We start from the raw sequence: 13,761 nt of genomic DNA, 5'->3' as shown, positions 1-13,761 counted from the left end.
TCCCAACCCCAAGAAAGTAATGAAACCTTTCTCTGTACCCATAACACATATTCTCCCACCAGCACATAGGACTGCATTTGTTTACATGTTTATTTCCATCACAAGATTGTAAACAACTCAAGAGCAAAGACCTTTTTTTCTTTATTCAATCTGAAAATTTACTGAGCATGTACTAGGCAGACATTTTAGAAAATGAGCATACAAAGATGAGTAAGACAGTACTCCTGTTCTCAAAGAAATTACAGTTTAGGGGAGAAAACAGGTAATTACAAGATAGAGTAACAGAGATCAGCATGCACTATATAAAAGAGGAGGAGTATAGAACCCAAAGTGGGAGGTCAGGAAAACTTCCCCGAAATTATGTTTGATATGTGTTTGAGGGGGGAAAAAACATTTTATTAATTTTATTTGAAGGTCACAAAAAGAACTTCAGACCTGAAGTTCTCCAGCTACAACTGCTGGCCGCAGAGCCATGGCCAGGTGTCATAAACTGGAAGGCTCAAACCAAATGGATCATTTCTGAGTCTGGATATTCGGTGATGCCCACACAGCTCAATGAGTTTCTTCCAGCTGTAAGTCATTATTTACAAAGCACTTATTGGAATATACTAATCATCACTGCCTGTGCAGGCAAGGTTTATCTGAATGTCCTTAAATTGTCCCCCAAAAGAGCCTGAAGACCATGCTTCAACATTTTAACCATAAGTCAGACTTTATCCAACTATACTCGTATTTTCAGGACAATGATGAAATACAAAGTGGTGTCAGTGAGTAAATGCCAATATGGGGTTGGGGCCAAGGCACTAGTGTTTTAGTTTTGAAGTGTGGTAAAATATGCATACGATTTGCCATCTTTACCATTTTTTTTTTGTACAGTAAGCTCTAGGCCCAATGTGGGGCTTGAACTCAAGAGTTGCATGTTCTACTGACTGAGCCAGCCAGGTGCCCCTAAATTCTACTTTCACAGATTAAAGGGAGTTCACTGAAATTCCTCCCGTCTTCTGAAGCCTACATCAGCCATTCTAGGGAAATGCCTCTCTCAATAGGACCCTTTTCTCAGGATCTATATGTCAGGAAACAATCAAGGTAGACTATGATTTCCATGTCTCCAGGGAGTCATTTACATCTCTCACTGAAACCTAATCCAAAGGAAATTCGCAGCAAAACTGGAAAAGATTTTAAGGTCCTAAAATGCCAAAATATTCTTTCCTTAGAATAACCTCCAGTGAACTGCATCACCCATCTAAGGCAGATTTTCTTTAGCAGTTAAAATGCAGGGACTGATTAAATGGTATCTTAAGGTTCCTTTGGCTTTGATTTTCTACAATAGTAGCATACTGCTACATACAGTTGATTTCATTCTTGCTTATACTTGGGCATTTAAATCAAGATCTGATATTAACATTTTAGTTTCAAGTATATCCTTTCTAAAAAATATTTCAATGCATATTAAACAACTTGCAGTTATAATGGCCTCCACAAGCATTTCACAGCTTTTTCAGAAATCTGATTACAAAACCTCCTACATTTCAACTGATTTAATTCAATACCAAACCTGAATATCACAAATTATATGTATTCAAATTTAAATATATATTTAATACTTTGCACCTAAAACAGTGGTGCTAGAAGGAACACTGAAGTAATTTAGTCCAAATGCAATCACCTTAGAATAAAAAAATAGGTCCTGAGAGAACCTATTTCAAGTGACTTGCCTATGGTCACATAACTAGACAGAGAATAAGAACTAAAAGCTGTTTAAAAGCCGGATCTCTCTACTTCCTGTCCAGTGTTCCCATCCCATGTTTGCAAATGTACTATTGTCCAGTCTCATATAACTTGATAATCTGTCTGGGTAACTGTTTCAAATCAATTATTTAGTACAAAAAGCTAATTACCTAGTCACAATGTTCACCAACTGGGATGAAACTAGATCAACCACTGAAGACAGCCATTCATCTACTTATCTTGGCTGTTTTGACTAACATATTGGGCGACAACATTAATGAAAGATAACATATGGAATCCTGGAAGAATGTATCTCAATTTAGAAATACTTAAGGAAATTGGCCTATCAAATTTACTGTCATTAGGACAATAAGAAATTTAATTATATTCTCAAAATTAAATAACCTAGAGGCACCTGGATGGCTCAGTCTGTTAAGTGACTGACTCTTGATTTCAGCTCAGGTCATGATCTAAGGGTTGTGAGATAGAGCCCTGCATCAGGCTCCACACTTAGCAGGGAATCTGCTTGAGATTCTCTCCCTCTCCCTCTGCCCCTCCCCCTGCTCATGAGCATGCTCTCTCTCTCTCAAATAATCTTTTCTAAAAAATGAAATAACCTAATATTACAATCCTAATTTAGTGTTTTAAATTCACCCCTCTTCACATGTTAATAAAAAAACTTAAGAGTTTAGATTGTAAAAGTTTATTGATATGGTCAAAAAGCAAACAGCCAGACATTTGGTTATCTTTGCTACTACAATGTGTCATTTTGAATAGTATTTTTAAAATGCGTAACAAATATTTAAAACATTACTAGAAAAGTAAATTAAGAGTCTACTTAAGGCACTTCAGATGAAAGCGAATTTCAAAACTTCCACAAAAGTAACTCTAAGTTTAGTAAATCTGCTTTCTACAGATTTTAGCCAGAATGCAACTCTTCTCCTTGCACAAGAAGAATGTGCTCTTAAGGGAGACAAAACAAATACAAAAAAGTGTCATTCTTTCAATGCTCATGGCACATTATCTGGAGCTATACAGATTACATGGCAGTAGTATTACCCTGGTCAGTCTGTACAAATCAGGGCATCTTCATACAAATCTCGTAAGAATCACAGCATAAACTTATTTGGCCTGAGACAATTACAAGAACAGCAGATAAGGAATCCAAAATCACACAATTTATAGGGAAGTAATTAACAAAAAGTGGATCCACTAAAGAGTAAAAGGTCAACTATATGCCCTGACCTGCCAAATCTTGGAACAAAAACAAAAAATCCACATAAAACATTTCTTCTTAGGCAATTATATTCATCTCTTCTGCAAATCTCTAATATATAAGACTTCTAGACCACATGGGAAAGTTATTAGATGGTAAATAGTAGTAGGCAAAGTATTATTTTAATGTAATACTTCTAAGATTTCTTTAAAATTTTTTCACAGTCATTATTATCATATTTCCATAATAGTGAAATTTCAGGATACTTTTCATAACTATGGGGGAAGTTATGGCTAGATCTAATGATAACCATCAACTTTCATTCTTCACAAAAATTTGGTTAGCATATGTGGTTATTTCCACTGACAGAAAAAAAAGACAAAATTCAAATAAAACCTCTTCAAATGTTTAGTTTCTCCACTTAAAGTGAAAGAATGAAGGCTAAAATAATAGCAAAAACATAACAACTTTCAAGAAAACAATTTACTTTCTATTCATAAGCAACAACTCAATATATCAGGATATGCTTTTCCCAATCTAGGGGAGTCCTTTTCCTAAATACAAGGGTTAATGAAATATGTTGTAACTGTAATACAGAAATCGACTTAACTAGATGAACCTATTTTTTTCTGTGGGGTACAAATGAAATAAGTGACAATCTCTAATTTGTAGAAACAATTTAGACCATTTTTAAGTTACACTGATTTTAGCACTAAGCTACATTTTTATTAGAGAGGGACCTACCTTAAATAAATTAAGGAGACAGAATGAACTTGAAATCTTTCCAAACAAAAGTAGTTAACACCACACTCATGCAGAAATCATAATCCTGTATTCAGACTTTTTAATGTCTACAGTGACCAAGAAGCATAGCTAGCACTGTATTTCAGTAGGAAACATGAAAGGAGGGGGAGGACTGGCTAATCTTCTTTTCTAAAGGCTAGACGTGTCAGAAGATCACATAGTATATAACGATTTCTCTGACCAAAAGGAAAGATGTGCAAAGTATACACATCCATGCAAAGATGGAACAGCTAAGAATGCATTCCTGATGCATCTGTCTGTAATAGGCTTATGTAGGAACACCTGGTCAGGACTCTTTTTTCCCCTACCTTTGGATAAGATAATATAAAATCAGATGGCCAATAGTTAACTAAAGCAGTTCTGAACCTTGTTCTAATTAAAATGTAGTTATAAAATTTTTATAATGTACTTAATTCTACTAAATTAACTGTTACATACAGTTCATCGGGAAGGGAAGGTTAAGAGGAGAACTGTATCCAAATACTTCATGATTTCGACAAGAAATTGCTTGTTAAGGCACTACAAATCTTCTTTGGTTAAATGATTAACTATTTAAATCACTTGAAAAAAAGAGGTAATACAAAATACACAAATTTCATTCTTCTTTTCAAACACACACACTCTTCATTTTTCAATTTCCATTACTCCAGTGTCTACATATCTCTGGGATCCTTTTTAACTCATCAGAAAGCTGAAACAAAAATATTAAGAATCTATTAGTCTCTGAAAAAACAAGCCTTACTTCTTTTTTTTTTTTAAAGATTTTTTTATTTATTTATTTGAGAGAGAGAATGAGACAGAGAGAGAGAGCATGAGAGATGGGAGGATCAGAGGGAGAAGCAGACTCCCTGCTGAGCAGGGAGTCCGATGCGGGACTCGATCCCGGGACTCCAGGATCATGACCTGAGCCGAAGGCAGTCGCTTAACCAACTGAGCTACCCAGGCGCCCCAAAACAAGCCTTACTTCTAATAAATATCTTGACTTTAGACAAAAGACCATTTGGGTGGATGTATAATAAACTTTTAGTATTAATAACAAAAAGTGATAAACACCAAGATATTAAGATAGTCTTAGGAGAGAAGGAAATAGACATAAACTTGTTAAAAAATCTCATGAAGAGAGACACTGATTAATAATTGGATCAACCATGGTGATGAAATAAGCAATAGAAATCCCAGCAAGATTACCCTTGCATCCCAGTTAATATTCTATAAAGGAGAAATTATTTTAAAATATAAATACACAGAAGAATAAATCAAGAATCAAAGTCCTGGTAGGTTTTGTTCTTAATTTACATTTGCCAGCCCAAGTGTCCATCAACTGATGAATGGATAAAGAAGATGTGGCACGCATACACAATAGAATATTACTCAGCCATAAAAAAGAAGGAATTCTTGCCATTTGCAATGACATGGATGAGCCAGAGAGTATTCTGCTAAGTGAAATAAGTCAGTTGGAGAAAGACAAATACCATATGATTTCACTCATATGTGGAATTTAAGAAATAAAACAAGCAAAAGGAAAAAAAAGAGAGGCAAACCAAGAAAAAGACTTAACTATAGAGAACAAACTGAGGGTTACCAGAATGGAGGTGAGTGGGGGGATGGGTTAAATTGGTGACGGGAATTAAGGAGTGTACTTGTGATGAGCACCGGGTATTGTATGGAGGTGTTGAATCACTAAACTGTACACCTGAAACTAGTATTACACCGTATGTTGACTAACTAGAATTTAAGTAAAAACTTAAAAAGAAATAAAATTAAGTAAGTTTGGAAGAAAAAAAATGCAAAAGAAGATTAATTTATGTTGTTCATTGATCAAAAGGCATCCAGGAATGTCACAATATAATGAATCAACCAGGGAGTTATTCAAAACTGTCTACTCAAGGGACGTCTGCATGGCTCATTTGGTTAAGCGTCCAATTTCGGCTCAGGTCATCATCTCAGGGTTGTGAGATCCAGCCCCGTGTCAGGCTCTGCACTGGGCATGGAGCCTGCTTGAGATTCTCTCTCTCCCTCTGCCCCTCCCGTTGTGTGCACGTTCTCTCTCTCTCTAAATAAGTAACTAAAATGTTTAAAAAAACTTATCTACTAAAAATGCATTAAAGGTAATATGAAGAATGAATTTGTCTCTCAAAAATATCACTTGATATACTTTATCTTTAGTTGTTCACAATCCTTTATACAACAAGACAATGTTGTATTAAAAGAACATGAATTATGGTACCTGGCACTCATATTATAAAACTAACTCACAACATCCCCCATTATGTAGGTACATTTCTCAAGGCTATTAACAGAATAAAATCAAGAATTTAGGACCAGGAGAGTAATTTCTTCCCTGAGCCTTAGAGATCTCTATGAACATTTCAAGACACTTAGATCTTCTTAAACACTCTTTCCTATACTCTCTATAAACTGGATTCTAATCAAATGTTCTGTTTATGCCATCTAAAGAGCCCTGAAAAGTAGAGGTGTGAGAAGTTTTAAAAAACATTAAAAAATAATTTGCTCAAGAGAAAGTAGAGTATGCAGACAAGGTATAAAATATTCTAATCATTAAGTGTTTTTTAGATTTCTAGATTAAATTAGGTGATGTCAGAATAACCCTCAAAGATGTTCGTGAGAAATCACATACTATTGTCCACTATATCATAATTATCTTAAGTTAACTTTTACATGCAACATACCTAAGTTAAAGTCTATGTCTGCTTTAGAAGCTAGAATAGTTTGGAGGTAAAGCAAAAAAAAAATATTATAAAGCAACATCAACTCTAATCATTGTAAGTATAGGTAATCACTATATAATAGTGTAAAATAATCATACCTATATGGATATCCATGATATTTAGATCTGAAAATAGACAGCATCCAACTGAAGAATAATACAACAAGTCCAATACCAGCCACACACATTACTGCAGAAAAACAAAAGTGTAAAATGAGCATGTTAAGTATAATAAAGAACTAGGGCATAAATTTTAGTCACATTTCCAAGAGTGAAAAGCAAGGGACATAATTTAGTGGTAAACCTCAACTTTCCAAAAATTTTCATGCCCATTCTTAAATCTTTAGGATTCTGCCTTCCCAATTAATTTGACCCATTACAATATAATAGAGTAGTTCCATTTATACACTTGTGCAATTTAATTGTATGAAATAATAAATTCCTTTAAAGTCATCACAGTCAAGAATTTAGTGTTAGAGGGGTGCAAAGGTGGCTCAGCAGGTTAAGCATCTGACTCTTGATTTCAGCACAGGTCATGATCTCAGGATTGTGAGATCGAGCCTCGAGTCAGGCTCCATGCTCAGCAGAGCCTGCTTCTTTCCCTCTCCCTCTGCCCCTCCCTCCACTCATGTGAGCATGCTCATGCTAATAAATCTTTAAACAAAAAAAGAATTTAGTGTTAGAAAATTCTACTACTGACAAGAAAATCACTCAGTCACTTATTAAATTTCTTCTAAAGCCTTAAACGTGGCCTTATTGTATTGATATTGTTTTAAAGACATCTAACAACATCATTGTGACACCCTCACTTGAAAGTACTTTATTCATTTACAGGCAACTACACTGCCTATGTAAGGAACTCATTCAACATGGATTCCTCCTTTGAATAATGGGCGAAAATACCACGAATCCTAGTCCTAAATTCATAGCTCTCTCCATTAATCTCATATGCTCTGGTTTAGCATAGCAGTTAACAATCTTACCTCTGGATGCTGACCCCACAATGCTCAGCCATGATTCTCATAACTTGAGGCTCTTCAAGTCCTCAGACTAAGACTGGCTAAGAAGCATAGAGGTGGGGATGTGGGAAAGCATGTGTGCTATGGCAGTGGAAGTTCTAGGGAAACATACTTATTGGCCGACTAAAAACAACTTGTAGTCTTGTTATACTTAGGGAGCAATTCTTTTTCCTTCTTAAATTTTCACATAATATAATTAGGGGCTAAAATGTAAATGTTAAATATATCTTTTAATGAGTATTAACACATGACCATTGTAGAAGTCTTTCTTATCTAATTAAATACACACATACACACACCTGTGTGTGTATATATATAATATCAGTGTATTTATGTTTGTATTCTACTTTTTTCACATAATATATCTAAAAGTCTTTAGGGCAGTTTCTGGTACATAATAAATGTTTAAGTATTTGTTATTATTATTTGTGATTATTTTAATATATGTCACCAAGATGTTTTATAATTTAAATTCATACTACCAGTGTAGTACCCAGAGGGCCTTTTCCCAATAATGAATACTGAAATAGGCAAGTTTTTAAAAGTCAGGTAATGAAAGGATGTATATTGACTGGATAAAAAAATTGATACATTAGCTCTATTTTTGCAATATGCAAAAATTCATTTCAAATCAGCAAAGTAAGAATCCCCAAATTTGAAATCCAATCTCATCATCTTTTTTCAAATGAAAAAGTAGACTATACTTAGCTATGTTAATTCGATGACATTTACGTTTTTAGCCATACAAGGAAAACTCTGACTTAAACGTATTTTATGTAAGTAAAATAAAATTACATTGTTAGCATTTACTTGCAACAAATACCAATGTGTGAATATTTTAATATATAAAAAGTCCATACAAACCAAGAGAAAAAGTACTAAGAATAATAGATAAATGGCAAAAGACAAAAAGACTTTTTATAGAAGGGAAAACACAAACAGCTGATAAACATTTAGAAAAATATTCAACTTCATTAATAACCAAAGAAGTACAAAATACTGTAACATTTGCCCCTTATCTGATTAGCAAGTACACAAACACACACACACACACACACTTTTAATGAGCTTAGCTAATGCTGACAAAGTTACTGTGAAACAAGCGTTTTTTTGTTTTTTTTTTTAAACAAGCATTCTTAAATACCACTAGTAGGAATCTAAACTATCATAATATCTGAGGAAACAATTTAGCATCATCAGTTTAAAACATCAAGGCGATTAAAAATACTAATACAGAGGACTATACAGTCATTCTACTTTTAGGAATCTACCTTAGGGAATTAATATGAAATGAGAATAAAGCTTAATATACTACAATAGTCACTAAGGAAATATTTATTATAATGGAAGTTAGAAAAAAACCTTAAATGTTTAACAGAATCAGAATGGTTAAATTACAGCATAGGGTACAAATTTAAAATTATGTGTAGGAAAATATTAGTGAATTATTTAACTCCAGTTAAAAGGGAGGGTACAAGATTCAAAATTTTATACAGAGTTTTAAATATGTTTTTACAAATGGAAGAAACTATATTAAAACATTAAAATTTTTAGCTTCTCAATGATGGAATAATGGGTAACTCTCCCCCCAAATGTTTCACACTCTGATTTCCTCCATTTTTTACAATAAGTATATGTTACTTTTAAAATAATAAAGTAGTAAAATAATATAACTAAGAGGGGGAAATGATTAAGAGGATATTTTTTTCCTGTGTTAAACACAGAACTGTTATATAACATTGTATGTCAACTATAATTCAATAATAAAAAATAAAAATCAAATTAAAAAGGTAGTATTAAGGAGGGCACGTATTGCATGGAGCACTGGGTATTATGCACAAACAATGAATCATGGAACACTACATCAAAAACTAATGATGTACTGTATGGTGACTAACATAACAAAAAAATATATATATATATATATTCTAAAAAAAAAAAGGTAGAATTGTTACATTTTGGCATAATATATAACTTACTTTTTCGCTTTCCAATATCCATGTCAGATGTAGCAGCTTCACATAACAGCACCATCCCTAAGGTAACCCCACCATCTTAGAAAAATTGTTTAAGGAGAAATTCATACAGACACAAAAGACATACCACTTTAATATTCCTACTCTTTCATGAAGAAAATTACAATGAATATATAAATCTCCAACTTTCAATTTTAAAAAAACTGTTACTAAAGTAAGGAATCCTTATGAATGTATTAAACTAAACATCACTGGAGGGGCGCCTGGGTGGCTCAGTCAGTTAAGCGTTTGCCTTCGGCTCAGGCCATGATCCCAGGGTCCTGGGATCGAGCGCCGCATCGGGCTCCCTGCTCAGCGGGGAGCCTGCTTCTCCCCCTCCCTCTGTCTGCTGCTCCCCCTGCTTGTACTCTCTCTCTGTCAAACCTCTCTCTCTCTCTGTCAAATAAATAAATATTTTTTAAAAATAAATAAATAAAAATAAACGTCACTGGATTGTTCTCTTTAAAATAATTTTATGTTAGGTGAATTTCACTTTAATAAAAAAGATGGGTGATTAAAAATATAAAATAAAATAAAATAGGGAATCTTGTATCTATGCAGCATGACAATTATTTACTATGAAGGTATAATAAAAATATTAAAGTTGGAAAATTACTTCATCTGTACAAATGAAAATCAGTATCTTAAACAAATGTCCATCCCACTATAACTTACAGATGAAGTATGAGTTTTCCTGACATGTATTTTGAAATAACCTTCCTGGACATGCTTGCAACTATTGCTCCAACCTTGTATATATTTTGTTTTGTTTTGTTTTTTGGGGGCTTGAACTCACAACCCTGAGATCAAGACCTGAGCTGAGATCAAGAGTCGGACGCTTAACCAACTGAGCCACCCAGGTGCTCTGATATATTTTAAGACATTAAATAGCCTTTCTGCATATTTAACCACCCTCCAAAAATGAATACACTTGAACTGTGCACCATTTGAAGAGAACAGCAACTCATTTTTATTTGAAAAATAACTTCTCAAAAATTCTCCAGAATTTCAACAATCAACCTCTAAAGCGCAAATTACTACTCAACTACCTAACTTTGTCCTATTCTAATCAAAAAAGAGAATCCTATATGTCATCACCTCACTTTTATTCACCTTACTATGGAAACTACATAAATACAAAAATATACCTACTCATGCAAATAGGATACACGTAGCATGGTTGAATGCTAAAATAAGCAAAGTTGAATTTTAAAGCAAATACCATATGTTCTAGTAGAAAAGAGGGGCGCCTGGGTGGCTCAGTCATTAAGCGTCTGCCTTCTGCTCAGGTCATGATCACAGGGTCCTGGGATCGAGCCCCACATCGGGCTCCCTGCTCGGCAGGAAGCCTGCTTCTCCTTCTCCCACTCCCCCTGCTTGTGTTCCCTCTCTCGCTATGTCTCTATCTGTCAAATAAATAAATAAAATCTTTAAAAAAAAAGAGAGATTTACCCTGCAGTTTGGTGAATATAAACAACAGTTAAAAATGCCCAAATCAATTATGCATACACACATGCACATTGTAGGCTACCACACGTGGGTATGATTAAGCAGAAAGGGAAAAACAGGTGTTCAGATAAGGCCTGAATTTATAATTGGCTCTATAGTTTGTCTATTCATCCCTTCACTACCATCTTGTACTGTTGTAAATAGCCTCTTTTTAGGGATGATGCCCATTCATCATGCTTTTAGTTGCTTAGACAAGTTGTTTTCTCCAATGACAACTTTTTCTAACTGAGGTTCTTTATATCCAGATACATGTAAAGATTGATCATTTCTATAGGCTTTTGTTACAGGATACTTTTTAAAAAGATTTTATTTAGTTATTTGAGGGAGAGATAACGAGAGCATGAGCAGGGGTGGGAGAGAGGGAGAAGCAGGCTCCCTACTCAGCAGGGAGCCCAATGTGGGGCTTGATCAGAGGACCAGGAAATCATGACCTGAACTGAAGGCAGATGATTAACCGACTGAGCCACCCAAGTGTCCCACCAAATTATTTTTATATCCAAGTAAACATTCTTTGCAACATTCAACAATAGAAGAATAATTGAATTATGATATCCCATTATATAAACATTAAGAATGATCACTATTTTTCCTTTTCCTTGCCCGTATTTTCTTATTTATCTGTAAATCTCATGCAACTTTTGTAACTATAAAGGTCATACAACCATATAGAAAATGCTTATGTTAGGAAACCAAACTGCACACAATGTCTGTAACTACAAAAAAAGGAGCTTCCCCCAAAAAAGACACAACTAAGCAAAGAATGCAAGAGAATATGCAAAAATAAACCTAGATTTTAATATTAGGGTTTCAGAACATGGGTGAAAATTTTCTAATCTACTTATTTTTTTTTTTTAAAGATTTTATTTATTTATTTGACAGAGAGAGACACAGTGAGAGAGGGAACACAAGCAAGGGAGGTGAGAGAGGGAGAAGCAGGCTTCCCGCGGAGCAGGGAGCCCGATGCGGGACTCGATCCCAGGACCCCGGGATCACGACCTGAGCCGAAGGCAGACGCTTAACGACTGAGCCACCCAGGTGCCCCTAATCTACTTATTTTTTTAATTTAAATATATTTAAAGTATAATTCCATCTGTGTAAAGTTAAAAAATAAGTAAAACTAATCCATATTGTTAGGAGTCAGGAGAGTAGTTAATTTTGGGTAGGAAGGTAGCAATCAGGAGGGGGTGATGAGATTGGGGATGCTTTGGGATATGAGTGAAGTTTTATTTCATCAACTGGGTGGTTACACAGTTGTGTTCATTTTGTGAAAATTTATCAAACTGTACACTGCACTTATGAATTGTGAACATTTCTGCATGAATATAGTAATTCACATAAAAAGTTTAAAATACTATTTTCAAAGCTGCTTAGTGGACCAGGCAACTCATATAGTTTGCTTTATTAATCATGTATTAAATTATACAATATTAAAATAATGATAAATATGTGGATATTTTCTAAACTCATAACTACTAGTTAGTAGTAGTCTCATTCTATTAGTTCTTATTAACATGGTAACTTTTTTTTTTAACATGGTAACTTTTGAGTTTTGAGTTTTTAGGCTTTGTGACCACTAAAAAAAAAAAAGGATTTTTAGTCTTCCCTAAAGTTTCCTACCCCTAACAAAGTTAAATAGCTTTATTCATTGTCTCACACCTAGTGATACACAGCATTTAGGGCCTTTCTTATAACCTGTAAACCTTTGTTTATCCCAATACTATAAACTCCTTAGACAAATCATGCATTCACAGCAACTAGCAAAATGATTGCTCAGAAAGTATCGTCCAAATCTTCCTAACCACTACCAAAAAAGCAAAAACAAAATAAGGGAAAAAATATCACCCTGAAAAAAAATCCCATTTTGTATCCGATTAACCAAATTTACAAGATATGCTTTATTTCCAAAAATAAACTACTGGGACTTCATCAAGAAAAAAAGCTTCTGCACAGTGAAAGAAACAATCAACAAAATTAAAAGGCAACCTACAGGGGTGGCTGGGTGGCTCAGTCAGTTAAGCATCCAACTCTTGATTTCTGCTCAGGTCATGATCTCAAAGTTGTGGGATCAAGCCCCACATCAGGCTCTGCACTCAGCAGGGAGTCTGCTTGTCTTCCTCTTTCTCTCTCTTTCTCTCTCCCTCTCTCCCCCTCCCTCCCCTTCACTCATACTCTCTCTCTAAAAATAAATAAATAACTCTTTTTTAAAAAAGGGCAACTTATGGAGTGGAGAAGATACTTGCAAATGACATATCTGATAAAGGGTTAGCATCCAAAATATATAATTAACTTATAAAACACAACACCCCCAAAAAAACAGTCCAGCTAAAAAATGGGCAGAAGACATGAACAGACATTTTTCCAAAGAAGACACAGATGGCCAGCAGACATATGAAAAGATGCTCAACATCACTCATCATCAGGGAAATGTACATTAAAACTACAACGAGCTATCACCTCACACCAGTCAGAATGGCTACCATTAACAACACAGGAAACAACAGATGTTGGCGAGGATGTGGAGTAAAGGGAACCCTCCTACACTGTTGGTGGGAATGCAAACTGGTGCAGCCACTCTGGAAAACAGTATGGAGGGTCCTCAAAAAGTTAAAAATAGAACTACCCTACAGTGCAGCAATTGCACTACTAGGTATTTACCCAAAGGATACAAAAATATTTATTCGAAAGGATACATGTACCCCGATGTTTATAGCAACAATAGCCAAATTACACAAAGAGCCCAAA

General features: G+C 34.6%; 1 protein-coding gene across 2 annotated transcripts in view; it reads right to left on the bottom strand.

The window, feature by feature from the left end:
* Nucleotides 1–2,415: 2,415 nt before the first annotated feature.
* MAGT1 (magnesium transporter 1) overlaps nucleotides 2,416–13,761 on the bottom strand; it is a 62,820-nt gene continuing 51,474 nt past the window's right edge. For both annotated transcript variants that reach the window (XM_078065030.1, XM_078065031.1), the window contains 3 exons: nucleotides 9,475–9,549; nucleotides 6,576–6,666; nucleotides 2,416–4,439 (listed from right to left, as the gene is read on the bottom strand). In XM_078065030.1, coding sequence (XP_077921156.1) covers nucleotides 4,424–4,439; nucleotides 6,576–6,666; nucleotides 9,475–9,549 — 182 coding nt within the window. In that variant the 3' untranslated portion in view covers nucleotides 2,416–4,423. The remainder of the gene's footprint in view (nucleotides 4,440–6,575; nucleotides 6,667–9,474; nucleotides 9,550–13,761) is intronic.

The sequence above is a fragment of the Halichoerus grypus genome, chromosome X, assembly GCF_964656455.1.
Source record: "Halichoerus grypus chromosome X, mHalGry1.hap1.1, whole genome shotgun sequence".
In the NCBI taxonomy this organism is placed as follows: Eukaryota; Metazoa; Chordata; class Mammalia; order Carnivora; family Phocidae; genus Halichoerus; species Halichoerus grypus.
The sequence above is the reverse complement of the archived record's forward strand: the minus strand, read 5'-3'. Positions and strand labels throughout refer to the sequence as shown.